General features: G+C 40.8%; 1 protein-coding gene across 2 annotated transcripts in view; it reads right to left on the bottom strand.

Annotated features, from left to right (window-relative positions):
• The window catches only part of LOC145451719 (uncharacterized), a 190,919-nt gene that overhangs the window by 91,431 nt on the left and 77,874 nt on the right, over nt 1–21,614 (bottom strand). Inside the window, exons 1-3 of one of the 2 annotated variants that reach the window (XM_080329964.1) lie at nt 4,327–4,572; nt 2,927–3,207; nt 1,229–1,364 (exon numbers count right to left, since the gene is read on the bottom strand). In XM_080329964.1, coding sequence (XP_080186090.1) covers nt 1,229–1,364; nt 2,927–3,207; nt 4,327–4,399 — 490 coding nt within the window. In that variant the 5' untranslated portion in view covers nt 4,400–4,572. Of the gene's footprint in view, nt 1–1,228; nt 1,365–2,926; nt 3,208–4,326; nt 4,573–21,614 lie in introns of those variants that run through there. The other variant, XM_080329965.1, reaches the window with a different exon arrangement.

The following is a 21,614-nucleotide window of genomic DNA, read 5'->3' as shown; positions in this document are numbered from 1 at the left end:
ATTCTCGTTTCGAGTTCACATAATCCTTTCACCCGCAACTATGGTGCATGGTCATGCAGCAATTAGGTTACTTATCAATTATAAATCATTTTGTTCAACAATGAACTTGATAATCAATCACGGCTAGCAATGGTAAATGCGTCTCTTCCCATTGTGTTGTAAAGGCTAGCAATAACTGCAGAGTTTAGCCAAGAAAATGTCGTCGAGCGATAATTGCAAGAAAAGAAAGTACGAGCAGGAAAATAAAACAGAAACTTGAAACGTTACTACGAAACCCGACACCCAAACTTTGCGACGAGTTACACAATGAAGACATATTTACGGAGTAATAGGATTACCGGGCTCAAACATGCCTTAAACTTGAAATGCTTAAAATCACCAGAAAGAACCGCTCCACACTGTTTAGACGTCATATCAGCCTGATTTCAAACACCTTACAGCCCAGGTGGAGACGCACCGTATCACTACACAATAATAAACTTCATTCGATTTACTATACATTCCATCGTGACGTAATAAATGTGTAGTTTTGAATTTTTTTTCTGCTGAGGCTCTTTTAAAGCTAAGATTTTTGATATGCGGCTCGCGCATGGAGCAGTTCCCACCACCCCTGCTATATAGTCACACTTAACGAGCGCAAGTTACGAGCACACATTCAAAAGCATGTACAAAGTACATTGTACAACAACGGTGATGAAGTTTTAAGTGCATATCACACCACACCGAAGGAATATGATTTAGAAAAGATATTGCCTTAGTACGATCATTTTCCCTGATTTTGTCTGTCCTAGAATTCTTAGAAAATGTGAATCTGACATTGCTGCCAGTAAATTAGATCTACACAAAATAGTGCAGTGACTATGCATTATGCAATGAAACAACATTTTTTGTTCGGTAGAAGGAAGGAGTTAGGAGCGTCGACGCGTGATTTGGGGACCAAGGGGCGTTGTGTAAAAGGTTTAGCAGACACTGCTCTAGGATCTACGTGTGTGATCAAGATTGCAATAAAATTCTGGAAATCTTCGATCAGTTGATACAGCTCATTGATACTCAAATTGTCATCTGAGATTTTTCAAATTCAGATTCTGAGTTCATTGAGCAAATCACATTCGGATTCAGAGAATAGTGACCACGAACACTTGTATATGGGCTACTTCTGGCACATTCATATATTTACCGTACATCCAACTATTCTAGTGATGAGTGATATTCCGTGCTTCATTTTTACCTTTGGATTCCCTGAAGCTAGCGTCTTTTTTGAACAGCTCAGTGGGGTTATTTCCTGATGCAGATATTCGCAAAACATAATTTTGGTGTCGAATGAAATAACCGGGAAAGTTGTAAGACTCGTACGAGGTATACCCCTGTCAAAATAGATTCTCTGTTACCAACGGCAATCTCAATATTAAACCATCGCAACATGGTTACTATTTCAGTCTTTTTATTGACTTATCACGGGATATAACATAGCGGTGCGAGTATGCATAGGCACCAAACTTGGTTCCGCATTAGGGTTGGCCATAATTTGGAAAATCTCAAAAATGCTCCGTTGTAATGTCTTATTCTATAGATTATTGATAAAAAAAAAAAACAAGAAGCTCACATGTAAACCGTTAAGATTTCGTGCAAAGCGTTTGAAAGTAGCTGCCGAAGAAGGGGCGTGCCCCCGACCATAGAATGGCGCGGAGACTACACATCACGAAACCACGGCTCTTGAGTGGCTAATAGGCTATGCTTCAATGATCACGACAGCAGCAGCTTGCTGATTACGTGAATAAGGAGTCTGCTACCGGCAGCGATTTTGAAAGTGCATTCTAGGTAAGTTGGCAGATAATGCTTTAGGATCAATTCAGGGCATGTTGAGGTACGAAATACATAATGAACAAACAACAGCTGCTTCACAAAAACGTCTAAAGCAGGGCCGTAGTTTGAAATTAGAAATACATCAGGCAGCAGTTATGGAAAAGTTGCACAGCATAGTAACTTTCAACTAGCCCAACAGTCTTTGTGATCCGCTTTTGTAATTCTCCTTGATCGTGATTGGGTATGGTTTGCAATCAGGGCCCAAAAGTCATAACCTGATTTACCTGCCATTTTAAATACTTGCTGGTCATTATACCGTGTTAGTTATTTCAGAATGAATAAAACGACCTATGAAATTTGTCGAGAACCCCGTGCAGTGGTATGGTGTGGCCTTAAATCCGAGCCTAGAGTGCATCTCGGTAGGATTTGGAAGATTTTAGTCGGATTAGGCAGTGTTTCTGAAACTTTTTCGCATTGAATACCATTAATTTGTTTTGCTTTTTTACCGTACGGCGTACCACGAACTGGTTTTTCTCTATACGACGTACCACATGAATTAACTATGTCACTTGAATGTACCGGGTTTATTGGTTATTCCTGTTAGTACTATACCGCAACGCCAATGTATAGCAAGAAAACAGCATTTAATGAGATAATTGCAACTGTTTCTTATGCAGAATCTTGCCAATCTGAGATATGACATTACTCACAGCACTCTTCGCGTACCACCTAAAAAGCTCTCACGTACCACAGTTTGAGAACCACTGGATTAGAATTGTGTTTCTAGAAAGCGGGATCAGAGTCGGTTCGGAAAATTTACCGAACCCTGTTTAATACGTTGTAAATAGTGACAACAACGGCAGAATAGTTGAAATTGCACGGAATTCAAGTCAGGTATTTTACATGGTCCTTTGATTTTACCAAATATTCTACTTTCTCGCATCTTCAAAGTATAAAAACCCTTGTTTTACGGAGATAATTGAGCAACTGTTCCACGTCAAAAGACGATCAGGGAAGATTGTGACGCCATATTCGCTTTTCAACAGTATTGCTCATCGAGTGTAGCGACCTCGGCCCGATTGTTCTGCGAAATGGACCTGTATATATAAATTAACCCTCTTACCTTAATATACCTCCCGTGGCGTGGATAAAATGTTGCATCCATTTTAAACAACAGCTGACTTCCTTCGGTAAAGGGATCGAGATGCAAGATATAATCTCTATGTCTCAAATATCGGCCCGGGAAGCGGACAGACTCGAACGACACCGTTGACGGAATGCCCATTAATCCCGGAGACACGATACGGAACGACTCTTGTGTGGTTGTAATGCTGGCAACGCCATTAGCGTTGAATCCAATATTATAACTTGGAAAGTTGTAAGACAGCAGCCGACGATAATTTCCTGAAATATTGATCAGTAAATACTACAAAACTGCGATTTTATCATATCAACACTCACGATTGTCGACGTACAATGTAAAATAAATACAGCGACTGTGATTTTGAGTTATCATGAAGTAACCCACTCTAATCCCAACCAAATTCAACTTTGTCCCTATATACCTCCATCCGAATTTAATGGATGCATTTCGTGTTCTAGGCTTGAATTGGATTATTCAGAGGAGGGTATAGTGAACGCATCGAAGAAGCGTTCCCGTGATAACAAAAACGCTACATTCTCAAAATATAGCTAATGCGAATGTCGCTAATCTTCTCCGAAAATACTCTGTAATTTTTAATCTATATCGAAGATCTAACAATTTTGTATTCGCAATTAATGATCCTCGCCAGATCAAGCGCGTACGACGTATAATCGCCGTCGGCGTACAAATGCTGTGTTTCGAAACTGCTTTGCGCAATGGTGTAGCCAACATGGCTGAAAATTAGATTTGCATCAAAATAACTTTTTTGGGGCGTACTTTCTATTTATACGAGCCCTGTTATATAACAACGCATACTTTTTGCCAGAAACAACATGCTTCACCTCCAACAACTCTGTTTCAATTAAGTATAGTATGACACAACGCATGTGTTTATGGGGCCGACAGATTAATATCAACTTAATTGACTTATCCTTATCAGAAGCAAAAGGGACCTGTATGTGCATGTACAATCTAATTCAGATAAATTTATCAATCATTTATACTACAAAGGCATGTCTTCACAGTTCGGGTGAGTTTATTGCACCCCTGTAACGTAAACCGAGTAAACAAAAACATAACATATCAAGTATAACAACAACGCATTGTGACGTGTACGAATGGAGTATCATTCATTTAGATTGCTTCAAAATCAAGGACCAAAAGTAAAATCATCATGGCCCCATTGCTTAAAATCAGGACACACTTGTCGAAAATAAAGAATAAAATAAGGACACAAATTTAAATCAGAACAAATCTGAGGAATCAGAACAATGAAATTTATCAGACATCGCCCTTCAAAACCAGGACAAATCTGAGAAATCAGGACGGTATTGCAACACTGTGCATATATCTCTAATGCCGTGAAACAAGCAGCATACCTGATCCTTCTGACAGAACGGTAGTTATCAGCATGATGAATGTAAGCCACTCTTTCCTCCACGCTGTCGACATGGTTGGCTATCGGTGGTAAATAAATGTCTGTATAAACCATTTTCATTTTCGGCATTTCGTAGCCGGTACTGGCATGTTTAATGGTTGGTGAAAATTTGAATGAAAGGTTCGAGGAGCTTAAGCAGACCTACTTAGTGCTTAATAACAGTATTGCAGTCGTTCGCCAAGTAATGTACTTGTCTGAGTTCGTATTTCACGGTCTAGACTAGACCAACCCTCTCAACCTGAATGTCCTCAAGCTTTATATAGCTTTCGTGCATTCGCTCTGTAAAGTGGAGTGGAAAAACAGAAAATCGTGGTTGTGCAGTATAAGTGTTCGCATTCATGTTTCGACATACATCGCTGGTCAGGCAGCAAATTTGACGAAATTACCCGCTCCCCCGAACGTGCGACAATGATGTAGGCCAGTGAAAATAACATAATTATAGCCAAGGGGTGATGACAAGATGTTTCAAGACCTTAATCGAGTGTGGTTGCTGATTAATAGTGACTAATGCGTTACTCATATATTACTTGTGGTTTCCGATGTATTGCCTTCTAACTAATTGATGTTGTTGGAATTTCATTTAATCGTTTATGATATGATGTTTTCATTGGCTTTAACGTAAGACATTATTCATTTATATTCCCCGTATTATTGTTTTCTGGAGCCGGAGTCGGAAGAGAATCGGGGTGAGTTTTTTGATGGTCATGTCAAGGATAAGTAGTCGTAGTCTTTGGAATACTGCCTGCGTTGGATCTAATACTAAATAAGAAATGAAACCGCAGTAAGAAATTAGTAATAGGCTACCCGCCTTATTATGCTTTTACACAGAACTAGCAATATTGTAAGTTGGATAGAGCGTTGGACTATACTATTTACGGAATAAACTATACGGTTACATACTATAAAGATTGAGGTAAGTATATTGAATGGACATGCATTGAAGTAGTAGGGATTAATACCTGTTAAATGGGATATTAGAAATAAACTGTGGCGGTCTAATTAACGAACTAGAACCGACATGGAGGTATAGCTGTAGGCTACTTTATTCGGTGAAAATCATTATTAACAGAACGAGCCCATTGGTTGAATGCAAGTCGTCACTGCAATGTCAATATGGTGCGGCCGAGCTACAAGACGGTAAATACGGAATAATAATAAAGAATATCGGCCTGGTGTAAAATGAAGAATGTAGGGTGTAGGCGAAACACCATGAATATCAAACAAACAAACAAGAATGCAAAAACAATAGTTTTTTTCAATGAACGGGAAAAAATATAAGTTATTTTATACAGGAGGACACGGATCACAATATGAGTCAGTCTGCCCGTTATTTTATCAGCATGAGGTTGATAAACATTGCTTATACTAGCGGGTCTCTTCGGGATTAGCTGATGATAAGTATCACTGGTTTTGATTTATGCCTCAACGACACAATAAATTTTTATTCATTGCCAACATTTCACATATTACGAGTGAACAGAATTTAATTGATGGGCAAGATCAATTGATATTGTTTTGATTAACTAAATTAAAATCAACAATTACGTTTTGCGAGTAAAAGTATAGGAATTTCGGAGGCCTGCGTAATATAAGTCATCTACATGTTAACGCAGGGCTACCATACGTCCTCTTTTAAGAGGTTTTGTCATCTTTTTTGAATGTGTCCACAAAGGACGCCGAATTTTGGTTAAATGAATGTGAAAATTCAACTGAGATATAGGAAATCAGTACTAAAGTAACGGTCTGGCTGGTGTTTCGGGAGTTGAGCTAGAAAGACGACCCTTATTATTTTTCAGTCAACAAACGGAAAATTCATATAAAATCTGTATTTCGGGACTCGCGTTAGAATATACTCCAATTGAAGGTCTGAAAATTTTTGAAAAGTCTCCACTTTTCAGATTCCCAAAATATGGTAACCCTATGTTTACGGTATCATAAACGCGATTGCGCAGCTTACTTACAATTTTGCAAAATTATATATAGGTCTACTGTAATGTAGATCACAGGCGCCCGCAAATAATGATAACATATATTGATATAACAAGAGTGTATATTTGCCAATCGTGACATTGCTAATATAATTATTACCGGATCTACTTGAAGCTGCTGTTTCAGGCTCATGGAATGTAAGTAGGCCTTATTGATGAATATGTCATTTAATTACTGTTATTTATTGGGAATTTTACTTATGGTTACGGGCTAATGAAACACTGACTAATGAAACGTTGAGTAGGACACGCGGCGAAGAGTCATGCTTTAGATTTTAGAATGCCTAAATCTTAAATTAATGTTTACGAAACGAATGTGTTCTATATTGAACTGTAATCCAATTTAGTTTATTAAAATTTGACATATAGTGTGGGATCATACTTATAAACAAATATTTCATATCGATACTGTGAAGTATTGTGAATGCGTGAGGGCGAGACCACTTTCGAAACGCCTAAATTGCAATATTGCCCACTTCACAATTTCTGCAGTTGTCCGTAGGGTGCTTACCTCATCTTTTCGAGTCTCGTAATTATTCAATGACAAAACATATAGCCAATCTGATGACCCGAAAAAGAATACGGAGGATATTGTGACGTATTCTGGACCGCCACCTGATATCGAGTATGTATATCGGCAGCTGCAAAGACGTGTTGTGATCAGGATGTGGTAACAAATTGCAAGAGCCTTCGAACTATTCGATTTAAACATACTTTATTTCAAGCTTTAAATATCTCTTCCAAAACAGGATATATATTTCAATACCTCAATATTTCATCCGAGAAATCTACATGCAAATTCGCATAGAAATGGAGACGAAGACGACTGGAAATGTATGGCAAGGGCAGCAATTTTAGGTAGTAATCGACACGTCGCGGATACATTACGCCCGAAAATATTACAGAGGTATTATGGAATAGTATCACGATCCCCAAGATAACTTACTTCACAGAACAAGAGCTTTTTCGGCTTCAGGAAGTGGTCACAAATATATCGTGACCATCATGTGGCCGCGGGAGCTCAAAGTTCGATTTCGTGACACAGTTGTACTCGATTTATACCGCGGAATAAGATTCCGTATAGGTTCTGGTTTCGCGGGCCATTGGGTGTATAAATTGTAAAGGGCATATTCGCATTTCACGGGTGGCAGGCGGGTGGAAAGGTGGGTACTCGTCAATAGAACCTAACTCAGATTATATCGCGGTTATAAATCATTCTTGCATACGTGCATACCTTCCTACGTCACTCACGTGCACATCTCATTTGCATTAAATGTTGTGTTTGAGTTATACCATGGTGTAAATCTGAGATTGGTTCCCGTTTCATGTACCAGGCGTAAGTATTCACACCCACGGGATGATACACGGATGGGAATACAGACTCTTTTCGTTAGGAGTAGAGGAATGGTGCGAGTCCCTGAAAGGTTTTGGTTCGTGTGAACGCGAATTTAGGTTCTGTGTGAACGCGAACGTGAACACGAACCTATACTGTCAGGTGACGTGATATTGCTATTGTAAGCCTACATTTCCCTAAAGTCATATACTAATGTACACGATACATATCGACTACTCACGCCACATTATGCCACGGTGCTGAAGTACATGCTGTCTTTTTAGGCATCACTAAATGTATCAACTAAAACAATGAAATGCTTCAACCATTCCATAAGATCCATATCTTCTGTCGCTTTGCCAACAATTTGAACGAGAACTTGCACGAGAATACAAGGTAACGCCATAACGGTCTAAGCTAGAACGGACAATGCATTCTTAAGGAGTCTGACGTATTGCTACAGCGATATTAATCAAGGGGAAGAACCGGTTTCTATACTTGCTACCGATATAACCTCACAAACAAGATATACGGTAGCAAACATCTAATTCAGACGGATTTTTTTATGATGCAATAAACAGATCAAATTAAGATGGATCCGTACGCCTGTCTGATTTTTACGTTAGACAACAATGCATTCTATACATCAATTTCATTGACGTCAAAAATTGATTGGCTTAATGAGCCCAATTCGCTGATTACCTACATGTAGTATAATTCGTTGTTATGTGTTCTATATTTCGTTATGTGTGATGGCAGGCCACGCTCGCAGCGGGAAGTCACTATACATTCACAAACGAAGAAGTGAACAGTTCGAACAAACTTTTCTACCAAAGCAAATATAATCTTTGAAATTGGCTAGGTGTATGCTCGTTTAGTGTTGAATTTCTTTGCATCCTGCCATCGCCACACACAGAGTGGTCCAAAGTTGAAATACAAAGAATTGATGTTATATTGACGTGGAAAATTGTAATATATGGAGAAAGGTTCGCAGTGCAGAACCTACCAAGGGTGTTTTGGAACACAATACGGGCGCTTTCAGGAACACGAAAGTTACCCACCATCAATCAATCAATCAGGTTTATTAATATTTTCATCGTTTCAAAACATCTCAAGACTGCGGTACAATGAAAAGATAGGAAGGTGTCGAAACAGCTTGGAGTAGCCATTAAGATCAGACACCCACCTTATCCTAGGCGAAGTAAATAAGAGGGATGCACACTGAATGAAAAGTAATGCAGAGACTATAAGACGCAAGCGACAAAATGGGGTGGCATGTGGCGGAGGGCGAGGTCGATGTTAGGTCGTGGTCCGGTAATCCTGAAGACTGGCTAGTATTGATTTAGAAGAAATTGCTTGTATTTCGACTTGAATGCGGACATGCTCGACGACTGTCGGATAGCCGGCGAGATGCTGTTCCACAATTGGGGTCCGGCATACTTGATAGAGCAATGCGTTTTCTTGTATTCAGTCCTGATCATATGGTAGTTGTTCTTCGTTGACGCGCGTGTGCTGTACTTGTGCGCTTTTGTCTCCGAGGTGAAGTAGTCCTTGAAATTTGAGGGACATTGACCGCAATGGAACTGATACATGAACTTGGCAATTTCTAGCTTCCTTATATCTTCTAAGTTTAGAACACCAAATTTTTTGAGAAGTGATTTATCAGTTGCACATCCAGGCCCCCGTGGGGCTTTGGCAATGATATACCACCCCTTGAGCTCCACAACGGTACAATCACTGACAGCAGAGAGAACGCAAATGCAATGGCGACAGAATTTTCCTCAGTTAGCAGTTCAGAGAACTACCGAACCGAATTCGTACGAATCAAACATAATCTCGAACGGCAAATCTCTGTACCCCGCCTTCTATGTACCAATGTCCCTATAAACAAACCGTTCAGTATGGAAGAGCTCAAATACACCATGTCATCACGCAAAAACACTGCTGCAGGCGAGGATTCAATTTGCTATTTGATGTTGAAAAACCTCTCGCACTTGGCACTACAGAAATTACTGAATCTGTTTAATCAGTCCTGGACAAGTGGCGACCTTCCATCTGATTGGCAGCATTCGTTGGTCGTACCGATCTTGAAAAAAGACAAAAACCCTTCTACTACGACGTCGTACCGCCCTATCGCACTTACTAGTCATGTGTGTAAGATTATGGAGTGTATGATGAGTCAACGACTACGCTGGTACCTAGAATCGAATAACTTACTGAATAGGTCTCAATCGGGTTTTCGTAGTGGACGCAGTACTCTCGATCATATACTACGACTTCACGATGAAGCATACAAGGCTATTCACAACCAGCGAACTGTCGTTGCAGTTTTTTTGGACATTAAAAGCGCATACGATATCGTGTGGCGCAACGGGCTTCTATATAAACTTGATCAATTAGGTTTAAAAGGTCAAATGTTATCCTGGATCGCTGGCTTTCTTTCGAATAGATCATTCCAAGTTAGAGTGGGAAATAGCCTATCTGAAAAGCAAGTTCTCGAGAATGGTATTCCACAGGGAAGTACTATTTCACCTCTACTCTTCACAGTTATGATCAACGACTTACCCTCGGTCATAGGCTGTGAGAATTCTCTTTTCGCGGATGATTGTGCCATATGGCAAAGTGGTCTCAACGTAATATCGCTAATTTCAGAGGTACAAATGTCCTTGGATGCAATCGAGCGCTATTGTTTACAATGGGGCTTCATACTATCGAAATCCAAAAGCGTAGCCATGAATTTTACTAAGAAGCGATCGCTCCCGGAACTTGCGTTACGCATTGATAGCACACCAGTCATAGTGTCCGAAAAGTTCAAATTTCTCGGGGTTACATTTGATAAAAAAAACTATCGTATAAATGTCATATTGAGGAAATAAGTGCTAAATGCAGCAGGAGGTTGAATATGCTCCGCCTCCTCACAGGTAACACATGGGGTGCCGGTAAAGAAACTCTACTGATCGTGTACAGAACGTTTATCCGGTCACTTATTGACTATGCACTGCCCGCGTATTGTTTCGCTCCTAAATGCCACCTACAGCGGCTCTAGACGATACAAAACACTGCGCTACGGATCTGCTGTGGAGCTATCCGTAGCACACCCGTCTGCGTATTGCAAGCAGCGTGCGGCGAAATGCCCTTACACATAGGGGAGATGCGGTACCGATGGATCACTGGGACCGAAAATACTTTTTCTATTTTCTATGATAATCCCATGATTACATTCCGTGAGCTTGTCTACAATTGCATGCTGGCAACATCTTTCCTCACATACAGAAAATTTCGAAGTGCGCGAGGTATTGGGTCTCTGACAGATGTTTTTTTGTTTTGGGGGGTGTAAACTAAATTTTGATCGACGCATACATTGTTCTCTGTAGCATTTAACACGAACAAACCAGTAATCATTTTTAATGTGAAGTGTAGGGCTTGTATCAGGCTATATAATGGCACATATTATTTTATTCAATACCTTCCTTGAGCGGAATTTTTTTCAATTCATGTATAAAATTCGTAGGGTGGGGACCGATGATACAGTAGCCAAATCAAGCAAAATAATCAAGCATACTCATTATGCAACAACTGACACATGCCTACGTACAGAAAATCTTTATGTAATAATTGCATATGACGTTTTATCGCTATAACGAGGTATTTAGAAGTCACAATGTCGATTTTCGGAAAATATGTATGTACCCGCAAATTTATCAGGTCAAGCCTAAATCAAAATGTGATTTTATGTCAACATTTGAGTTAATATTTAATCTAGTTTTTGACGGTTGCGACCGAAAATTCTTCTTTGGCTTGCTGTAGCTTAGATCATAATACTGAGCAAGAAAAGTTGTCACATTTGAGTTTTTTAGGGTATATGTGTCATAGGTCCCCGGGTCGTGTGCCATTGGACCCACCGGGTGGGGACCGATGACACGTTCGAGCAACAAATTTTAAACGTCCATAAATATTTTTCGAAAAGACGTATATTCATGTATATGTGCGCGATAGGTAGAGCTTGTATCAAAGTGCTGAGCCAGCAAAAGATCTGCTGTTTTCGGCTGAACATTTTGGGGCCAGCAATCATTTTCCAATTTTTGATCCATCGGTACCACATCTCCCCTACGACACAAGTATCTAAGCATGAACTACCGATGCCAATTACTTGGACAACAACCGTCTCGACATCCTTGTCTTAACGTAGTAGAAGACTCCTGGTATGAAATATACTGCATCACAAAACCGAATTTTAAAACTTTTAACATCATTTCACGATCGCATATTCTCGACAGCGTGACTGTTGAGACACAACAGTGGTTAACCACACCACCATGGACAATACCGATCCCCGTCGCAGACCTGGATATACTTAAAAACACTTCGAAATGCGAAATACTGGAAAACATCAAATCCAGATGCCTAGATTTCATGTTTGAACGATATGGGGGCAGTGTGGCAATCTACACAGACGGCTCCAAAAATTCCAATGGCGCTGGTTACGGGGTATATCTTCCGGTACATGATATCGCAATCTCTCGTACCTGCTCACCGATATCATCAGCCTTTACAATGCAATTAAAGGCGATTCAGTATGCATTATTTTGGATACTCGACCACGGCACGCGAAACCACACTTACGTCATCTTCTCAGATTGCCTATCCACATTAACGACGGTTTCTAGACCTCTTAACCGACCATCAAATAACGTGATTGTATCCATATTGGAAATATTTAAACATATAAATGATACCGCTATCACTGTTGAATTTTCTTGGGTTCCAGGACACGCAGGAGTTCCAGGTAACGAAAAAGCAGACGAATTAGCCCGAGTAGGCTCGTCAACGCAAGATCGATCGAGCCAAACTCCAATCATTACCGTGCCAGACGCCAAAGCCGCGATGAAGAGAATTACCTAGGAGATCTGGCAATGCGAATATTCTGCCGATGAACGGGGATCACACTACATGCAATTCCACAGCACACTCACCACAGGACCCGAGAAAAACGGCAGTCTCCATAGCGAACGCCTGATATTTCGACTACGGTCAGGACACTGTGGAGTAGCATCCCACTTATTCAGAATCGGCTGCTCGGACTCCCCAATGTGCGAAGAATGCGATGTCATCGAAACAGTCGAACACTTTTTAACATCATGCATTAAATACGACTTTCATCGATCGTTTTTAATAACCTATTGCAATCAGTTACGTATAACGTTCACCATACGCAACCTACTCTCGTCATCGCAATTGTCCACCGCCGTCGCTGAGTTCGTGATAAGTTGTAATAAGTTCATTTAGTTACTGCTTGATTTGAATTTCCCGACGATCGTGGCGCACAAGGCCATAATTGGCGAAAAGCACCACTCATATTTGTAATAATAATAATAATATGCAAGGTACAGTGATTTTTATCGACACCGATTACTTGATGACTTGAAATTGACTCGTGAATTTTGCTCCAAGTCACGAGTCAATCCAAATTTCTGATACGCCGAGTCAAGTCAAGTCAAGTCATTTTAGCAAAGTGACTCGAGTCAAGTCAAGTCAAATGAAAAAAGTGACTCAAGTCTGACTCGAGTCATCCCAACACTTCCTGCATCGGTCAGGGAGACGTAGCCTACCTAAAACGCTCCAGTAGTGAGCAAATACCGTGATTGCCAATATTGCTACGAAGTTTATCACTTGTTCAACGAAACTTCGCCTGTTAAATCTATATATACATGAGAAATATGACTTGCGCTCTGTAGCTGTACAGTATCTTTTTCGGCGCGTAGGACCGCGTTCTTAAATTCACAGCCAAGAGAACGGTTGTTGTAAGGCCGCGACCTGGCACGACTGGTTGGCCTTAGTTGCTGCTTGTGACAAAACCAATATTATTGCGATTGATGCATGCTCGAGTATGATCTTCAAACACCATCAATATATGCTTGATAAGCTTACCTATACTATAGTACAGAGGTCTCAAACACGCGGCCCGCGAGACCACTTTGTACGGCCCGCGACAGCATTTTGGATTTCGAAGTATTCGACAATACTTTACTACCAAATTTTTTTTTTTTAATTTAAGAACTGAAAATTCGCTCTAAAACTACTCCAGAAGCCAGAAACTACTCATCAAACTTCACTATCACATCAATTTCAAAAGTTACGACACAGTGGAAGATTGCCTATGACTTGACATTACTTCTTTATGATGGTTAATTATTATTATTATTATAGGTAAAAACATTGGCATGAGTGGCGCTTATCACAACTGAAGGCTTTTTGCGCCACGGACAGAAACAAGTTAAACGCTACAGAAAGTTCATATTATATAACTGAGATAGGTACACATGTGCACATAAAAAGGTTTTACAATATTCCTCGAGTCGATCTAACATATTCAACAACATATCGCAGTACTTGTGGATCAGTCAGTAGGGTTCGCATGTCGAAATTTACATTCTTCGACTCTGCATGGTGTCGTAAGCGTTCTCTTTGATAGCGGTATTTTCTACAATTCATGAGATAATGCTCTACGGTTTCCTCAATACCACATGCTTCGCACAGTTGCGAGTCGATGCATCCAATCTTGTTGAGATGGTGGTTTAGTCTGCAATGCGTCGTTCTTAACCGCAGCATAATCGAGTTTCCCAACCTTGTATCCACTTCAGATAGTCTGTCATGTACCGAGGGTCGCAGATTTTTGTACGCTCTCCCAGTATCTGTGGATTGATAAATGCGGTCCCACTCATCTTTGCAGCTCTTTAGCAAGTACGACCGTACGTCGGCGAGTGGGATAGCATGATTCCGACGTATGTGTGTATTATCAGCTCCCGTCCTTGCTAATTGATCTGCAGATTCATTACCGCGTATTCCGGAGTGTCCAGGCACCCATACAAACGATATGGTGATTTCTGCTGTTCGCAACTGATGGTTCAGCTCAATAATTTCATTCACCAGTGCCGTGTGATATAGTCCCGAATGTTTGATCGCGTCCAATGCACTCAAGGAATCGCTGAATATTGCAACTTTCGTAGTAACTTGACTTTGCCGTACCCATAGTAGGGCATTTTTGATCGCAATGAGTTCCACTGAAAAGATCGAGAGAATTCTTGGAAGCGGGCACGCAATACTTATATTTTGTGCAGGGACGTAAACCGAATATCCGCATCCCGTTTCTGTTTTAGACCCGTCTGTATAGATCTCTGTGCGTTCTTCATAGTTGGCAGATATGTGATCCTTGAAGAGTACTATGACAGTTTCTGGAGATGTTTCTTTACTAATTGAGAGTGATAGTGAGGAATCCACATCGGGAAGTGACGTTGCCCATGGTGGTGTCGATAGTATCACATTTCCTGCAATATTCTCACAAGACAAGACATTGACATGAGTAAAGGTACGAAAAGTTGAGAATCGCTCATTAATAAGAGCATACATATCCTCCCACGACTCTTGCAACACCGAATAAGTAGGGTTGTCCGTCTGGGTGGTCAATTGATATCGATATTTGGAACATGCATACCAGTGCCTCATGTGAAGAGGCATTTCATTGCTTTCAACTTCAAGTACACAGATCGGCGTACTACACATGGCACCACAGCATATTCTCAGGGCTTGGTTCCTAATCACTTCAATTTTCTTAAGGTGTGTTTTAGGGGCAAAAAAGTAGGCCTCCATTCCATAATCGATCACCGAGCGAATTAATGATTTATACAACATCAACAATACATCTTTAGACCCGCCCCAGGTGGTGCCCGATAGCATTTTTAGCAAGTTTATGCGTTTGGCACACTTCTTTATAACGTAATCAATATGAATTTTGTAGTTCAACCTCTTATCAAAGTATACTCCAAGATATTTAAAATTGTCTACATATGTTAGATCATCTTCACCCAACCGAAGTATTGGTGCATCCAAATTGCGCTTTCTTGTGATTAACATGGCGACACTCTTTTCTCTCGAAGCCACAAATCCCCATTTCGAACACCATCGGACGAATGCATCCAAGCTAGACTGGATATCAGCAGCGAGTTCATTAATATCTAAACCAGATTCCCAAATTGCACAATCGTCAGCATAAAGACCCACTTTTGATCCTATATTTGATGGAAGGTCATTGATCATGATTGTAAACAGTATAGGTGATAATACGCTCCCTTGAGGAATGCCGTTTTCCAGATGGCACAAATCTGATAAGGCACACCCAATACGCACTTGAAATGTCCGAATACGCAAAAAATTCTTGATCCACGTCAACATTTTCCCGGATATTCCCATACTTTGAAGTTTTACAATCAGTCCATCCCGCCACACCATATCATATGCCCGTCTTATATCTAGAAAAACCGCCAGAACCGATCGCCCATTATTCACCGCTTTATAAGCTGAGTCATGGAGACTGATAACATGATCAAGAGCACGTCTCCCTCTCCTGAAACCGCACTGTGAAGAGTGGATTAATTTATATTTTTCTAGGTACCATGTCAATCTGTTTGCGATCATCGTTTCTACTATCTTGCAGAAATGACTAGTCAGTGATATTGGTCGATACGAATGAGGAGAAGTAGGGTCTTTTCCAGCTTTCAAAATGGGAACGATAATTGAATGGTTCCATGAGCTTGGCATCGCACCTGTGGCCCATGACAGATTTATGATTTCCAGCAATTTTGACTGACCTTCGTTCGGCAGATGCTTAAACATAGCATAACACAAGGTATCACCACCCGGCGCCGTATTCTTTTTGGTACGTAGGGCTTGCATTAATTCGTTTACACAAAACGGTGCATCAAGCTCACCACACATTGTTATATTACATGGATATATACCGAGCGCATTGTGTGTGTTATTAATGAAATCGGTAGGAAAGTTATTGGTGCTACTCACGTTTTTGAACACATGGGCTAACGAATTTGCTTTACCAACATCTGCGGTAATCTTTTCTCCGCCGATCGTTAAAGTTGGGATTACTCCCACCGCTGCATTTGTGTTCGAAACAGATCGGGCCACTTTCCACACCGTTTGAAAGTTTGCTCTAGCTCCGAGTGATTCACAAAAAGACTTCCAGGAATACCTCTTAGCTTGGAGAATTACACTCCTGCATTGCGCACGCAACCTTTTGAAACGAATGATGTCCTCCTGCGCAAACGTCCTCTTCATCTTCATGAAAGCGGCCTTTTTCCTTCTAACAGCTCTGGAGCAATCAGCGTTCCACCAAGGGTTGGGATTCCTTTTATGATTGCGCGTCATAGGTATTGACTTGCTCGCAGCATGTAGCATGATTTGACTGAACTCTCCGACGACTGAATCGATATTGGTTTCAGCTTCCATATTAGTAGGCAATGTAAAGTGATACTCGAAGTTCTCCCAATCTGCTTTTCTCAGACTCCAACTAGGGGGTCTTAATTTGGTTCTTGGGACTTTATTCATATAGGTGGTGAGGACGATCAAATGGTCACTGCCAAGTAGATCATTTGACACTGTAGTGGAGCATCTACTTGCTATATCAGCCGACGCAAACGACATGTCTATCAATGACCACCTTCTTACTGCATTACAAGCTATATTCAGATGAGTAGGTGAGTCCATATTCAGTGACACAATAGAATATTTATCTAATGCGTCATGCAGATTGGTTCCTCGCGTATTAGTTACTTCTGATCCCCAAGCCCAGTGATGCGAGTTAAAATCCCCAAATACCAAAGATTTCCAGGAAAGCTGCTGTAAAAACTCGAAATCAGTTCGGTTTGGTATCGAATTGGGAGAAATGTAGACATTGCAAATCTTAATACCACACACTTCGATGCATAGGACATCGACGTTTGGAGCTGTTTTAAGATCGTATCCGATATGTGTTAGGTTCTGTTTGATTAATATAGCCAGTCCTCCGCTGTGTACAGTTTTATCCCTGCGTATAACATTATATCCATGAAAAGTTGGTGTGTATTTCTCGGTCAAACGAGTCTCTTGTAGCAGTATAACATCAGGATGCTTTCTCATTTCGCTAATATATTGCTTAAATTCCGGAAGCTTTCTATATATGCTACGGCAGTTCCATTGTAGAATAAGTAATCCGTTATGATTGAAGGTGCCCTGGGATCGCACTTAACATGTCTTTAAGCGTAGCAGAGTCGAAGGACACGCTTAACCATTTTTCAGACGCTGAGGATATGAGGCACGGAACATCGATTTCTTCATTTGTGCGGCATGCAATAGCGGTTTGGTTGACAATTTCTGTCATAAAGGCGAAAAACAGTAACGGGTGCACGGCAGTTAACAAAGAGTTTACGTTGGCTTGGTTGTCGTCTTCGTGATGTTGATTACTATTACTGAGGAGAGGAGTAGGTATTTTAGGAAGGTGCGACAGAGTACAATCATTATCTTTCGCTTTACATGGTTCTTGTCTGGCTTTGGTAGTTTTGTTCTGCGTCTCTTTCTCTCTTGTATTTTCTGAATCAGAGATTCGAGCACAAACTGCAGCGTAACTCAAAGTTACTTTTGATTTAGCTTCATGGTACGGTAGATTTTCCCTCTCTTTAATGATTTGTATTTTCGCTTCCCTTTTGTAGACTGGACAGCCAGCGTAAGCTGCACTGTGTGTTCCCCGGCAATTCACACATTTCAATTCTATACCATTGCATCCGGAGTAGTCATGATCTTTGCTTCCACACCGAACGCACGTATGTCTTCCACCACAATGTTTTTCTGTATGCCCATATCGATTACATCGATGACATCTGAGAGGCGGAGGATTGTATGGTTTTACTTCGAACCTCAAATATCCAAGTGATACGTATTCAGGAGCCTTTGGCGTACTGAAACCCAATAAAACACACAAACTTGGAACATAGCCTTGTTCCGATTTCCTCTTGAGCCGTTTTGCGAACGTGACATTAAATGGTTTTGCAAGATCCAATATTTCATCGTCGGAGATATCAGACGGTACTCCATAAATAACTGATCTTGAAATGTAAGTTTTCTTCGATTCCTCATTCCGAGTTATTTTCACTGGTATCGATATTTTCTTGGCACTATCTGTCAGCATATCCATTGATAGAAGTTTTGTAACTTGAGTCACATTCCTACATGATATGAGTAGATCTCCGGATTTCATGATAGTGATTCCCTCCACACTGCCAACTGAATCAAATAAGCATTTCTGCACTTTTGTGGGGTGATATTGTCTCATTGTTCGGTCGATGCCTTTAACGATAACTTTGAGCAATGGCTGCGTCTCGGTATCCATATTGCTGCTGGCGTTAGCTCTGGTTTTAGCTGGAGGACTTCTAGTTTCCTCATCAGACATTGTTCCTGATACAGAAGGTCGACGCTTGTTCGAGCTTGTTGCTTTTTTATGTCCATGAACACGATTCTGCTCTGACATCTCGCTTGGCGAGAGCCAGAGGTAAACCCTTTGACGAGTTCACGTTACGTATGGACAACTCTTCCTTGATCACGTGGCGCTAGCTAGACAGACACGTCCGCTCACCTCGACTGCCTAATCAAGACCTCTATGATGGTTAAAAATGATGCGTTGATGATTGGTATTGAAAATTGTGATTTGGACTTGGGCGCGACCTTTTGTAGAATTACTCGAACTCGGACCCAATGGGTGATAAAATAAAAATGACTCGGGTTGAGTCGCGTCAAAAGATACAATCAGGGAAGGACTTTCGTAACGCGGAACGCCGTGACTTGGTTCAACCACGGACGCAACAAACTATCAAACTGGCATGGAAAATAGTAAAATATCAAAAGGTCGTAGCTTACCTTTCATAGCTTATTTAGATATCTAAGCAGGTCGGTATGGCAACCATTGGCATTATGTTGCCCTCTTGATGTTTAGTTGGCTATATCCTGTGTCATCTTGAGTATGTTTATCCATGTTATTATAGCCAAATAAATGTGGCTAGTATAAAGTAGTCGTAGCCTACACTTCACAGCTGTAACACAAATGGTTTCTTCGGCGATTGCACATTTCTATTGCTATGGCACAGTAATTATATTCAAGTTGTTATTCGTCTGTTCAAATATTCGTAGATAAATCTAACGCTGATTCAATTTGACTTTGGTTAGATATCAGGAATATGCCCGAAACCCGGATTAGGCTGTAGTGCTCTTATGCTCTGATATCAGATCAATATTTGTAAAATTCTAAAATTCTACCAATAATTGCGGCACGTCAAATGTCCGCTAGCTGCAAAATTATAACGCGACAGCTTTACGATGTCCTGATGCATTTGTACTCTCGCATGGTGTCTACAATTAATTATTTTGACAAACTATGCCAAGTGCAGCAACAACTTTTTTCATATACCTGAAAATGTTATTTCTTTCGTGCCAGGCGTGAATTCTCAATAGTAAAACACATTTCTACGATGCGTGTGGAATGTCATTTTGCAAGGTCCCGTCACATAAGGCCTACTGGGAAATACATTGAATTCCCCTATATATTATTCGTGCTGCGGCCCGCAGCCCGCGAGCACAAATGAGTTTGAGACCTCTGCTATAGTATATAGGCCCATGTATATGGGCAGCGGTCGATATACCTGAAAAGCATTGATAAGACTACTACACTTACATTGGTTAAGTATACAGTGGTCATTGCTACAATCCAACTGGAGGGAGTTTTGTAGACCTACATATCATCTTTTAGAACCTCTATGTGGGGGGGGGGGCTCCAGTATAATTACTGAAGCAGTAGCCGTCATGACGTCTTACATGGTAGTTTACTTCCAAAGCCTGGTTTCCGCAATTCAATGTATCTTGTTCATTTTAATGATGTGTGCGTGTTTGCATTTGCTAATATTTCGGTTAAGCACTCAAATTCACAAGAGGGTGCAAAATCGAATTACATTATAGCGTGATCTTGATACAATGGGTATTACCGATATTGTACGATAATACCTTGGATTTACAATGAATTCACTTTGAACTACGCAAATATCATGTCAGCTACGCAGCTATTTTAGATAACAGCATTAATATATATCTTACTTCTGAACACTTATCCACCAATTGCTAATGGCATTGTTGGGAATGCATGCTGTGAGCGCTGCCGTCCTTTAGTCTTGTGTCATCAGCGGAATCGAATCAACAAGAGTGGATGAAGGTCTGTGCCGCAGTGTTGACAACGTTGCGAATTCTTGAAGATCTTGAATGTCTTCCACGGCGCTGTAGGGCGTCACTCCGACTCCAACTCGGACTCCGATTCCAGACGTTTTGAACATACAGACTCCGACTCCGGAAATTTTAAATTTATCAACTTCAGCTTCGACTCCTAATATTTCTTCACAGAACTCCGACTCCAACTCCAACTCCGACATTCCTATAAATTAACTCGTAAAATTATACCTCCGCTACATTTTAAACATGTTTGATTCGCAGAAATACGGTAACGAAAACTATAATGACGGATAGGTTTGTGGTGATTCAAAAACGTGAAAACTTGATAAATTCTGTAACTGCAAAGGCACTTTTCCGCAACATTTGGTTCGATTTTAAAGTATATGGAGTCGGAGTAAGGACATTTAAAAAAAACTCCGACTCTCTGTCTGCGGCAAGTATGTACTTCCCCATCGCCGACTCCGACTCCAAGGAGTGCTGCAGATATTCTGTGACTTCGACTCCGACTCAAACAAGAGACAATTTATCGAAACGCCGAATCTGACTCCAAGACTCCGACTCCACAGTCCAGAGCAGTGGTTCCCAACCTTTTTCGACCCATCGCTCCCTTTTCAAGCTCAACACCGATCATGGCCCCCAAATTTTGTGTACCGAAAAATGGGCATACAAACTGTAATCACCGGCGAGTTGACTAAAAAAAAGGTCAACTTTTCGGCTCGATATCAAATTTGACACTTTTGTAACTAAATTTCCGTGGGTTAACTAAAAAAAAAGGGGTCAGCCGCTTTCACGCGTCATCGCCCCCTATCGCCTCCT

Source organism: Botryllus schlosseri, chromosome 12 (genome assembly GCF_051294905.1).
Source record: "Botryllus schlosseri isolate E-star chromosome 12, Bs_hap1, whole genome shotgun sequence".
In the NCBI taxonomy this organism is placed as follows: Eukaryota; Metazoa; Chordata; class Ascidiacea; order Stolidobranchia; family Styelidae; genus Botryllus; species Botryllus schlosseri.
Note: the sequence above shows the minus strand (reverse complement) of the source record. Positions and strands in the feature narration are given on the sequence as shown.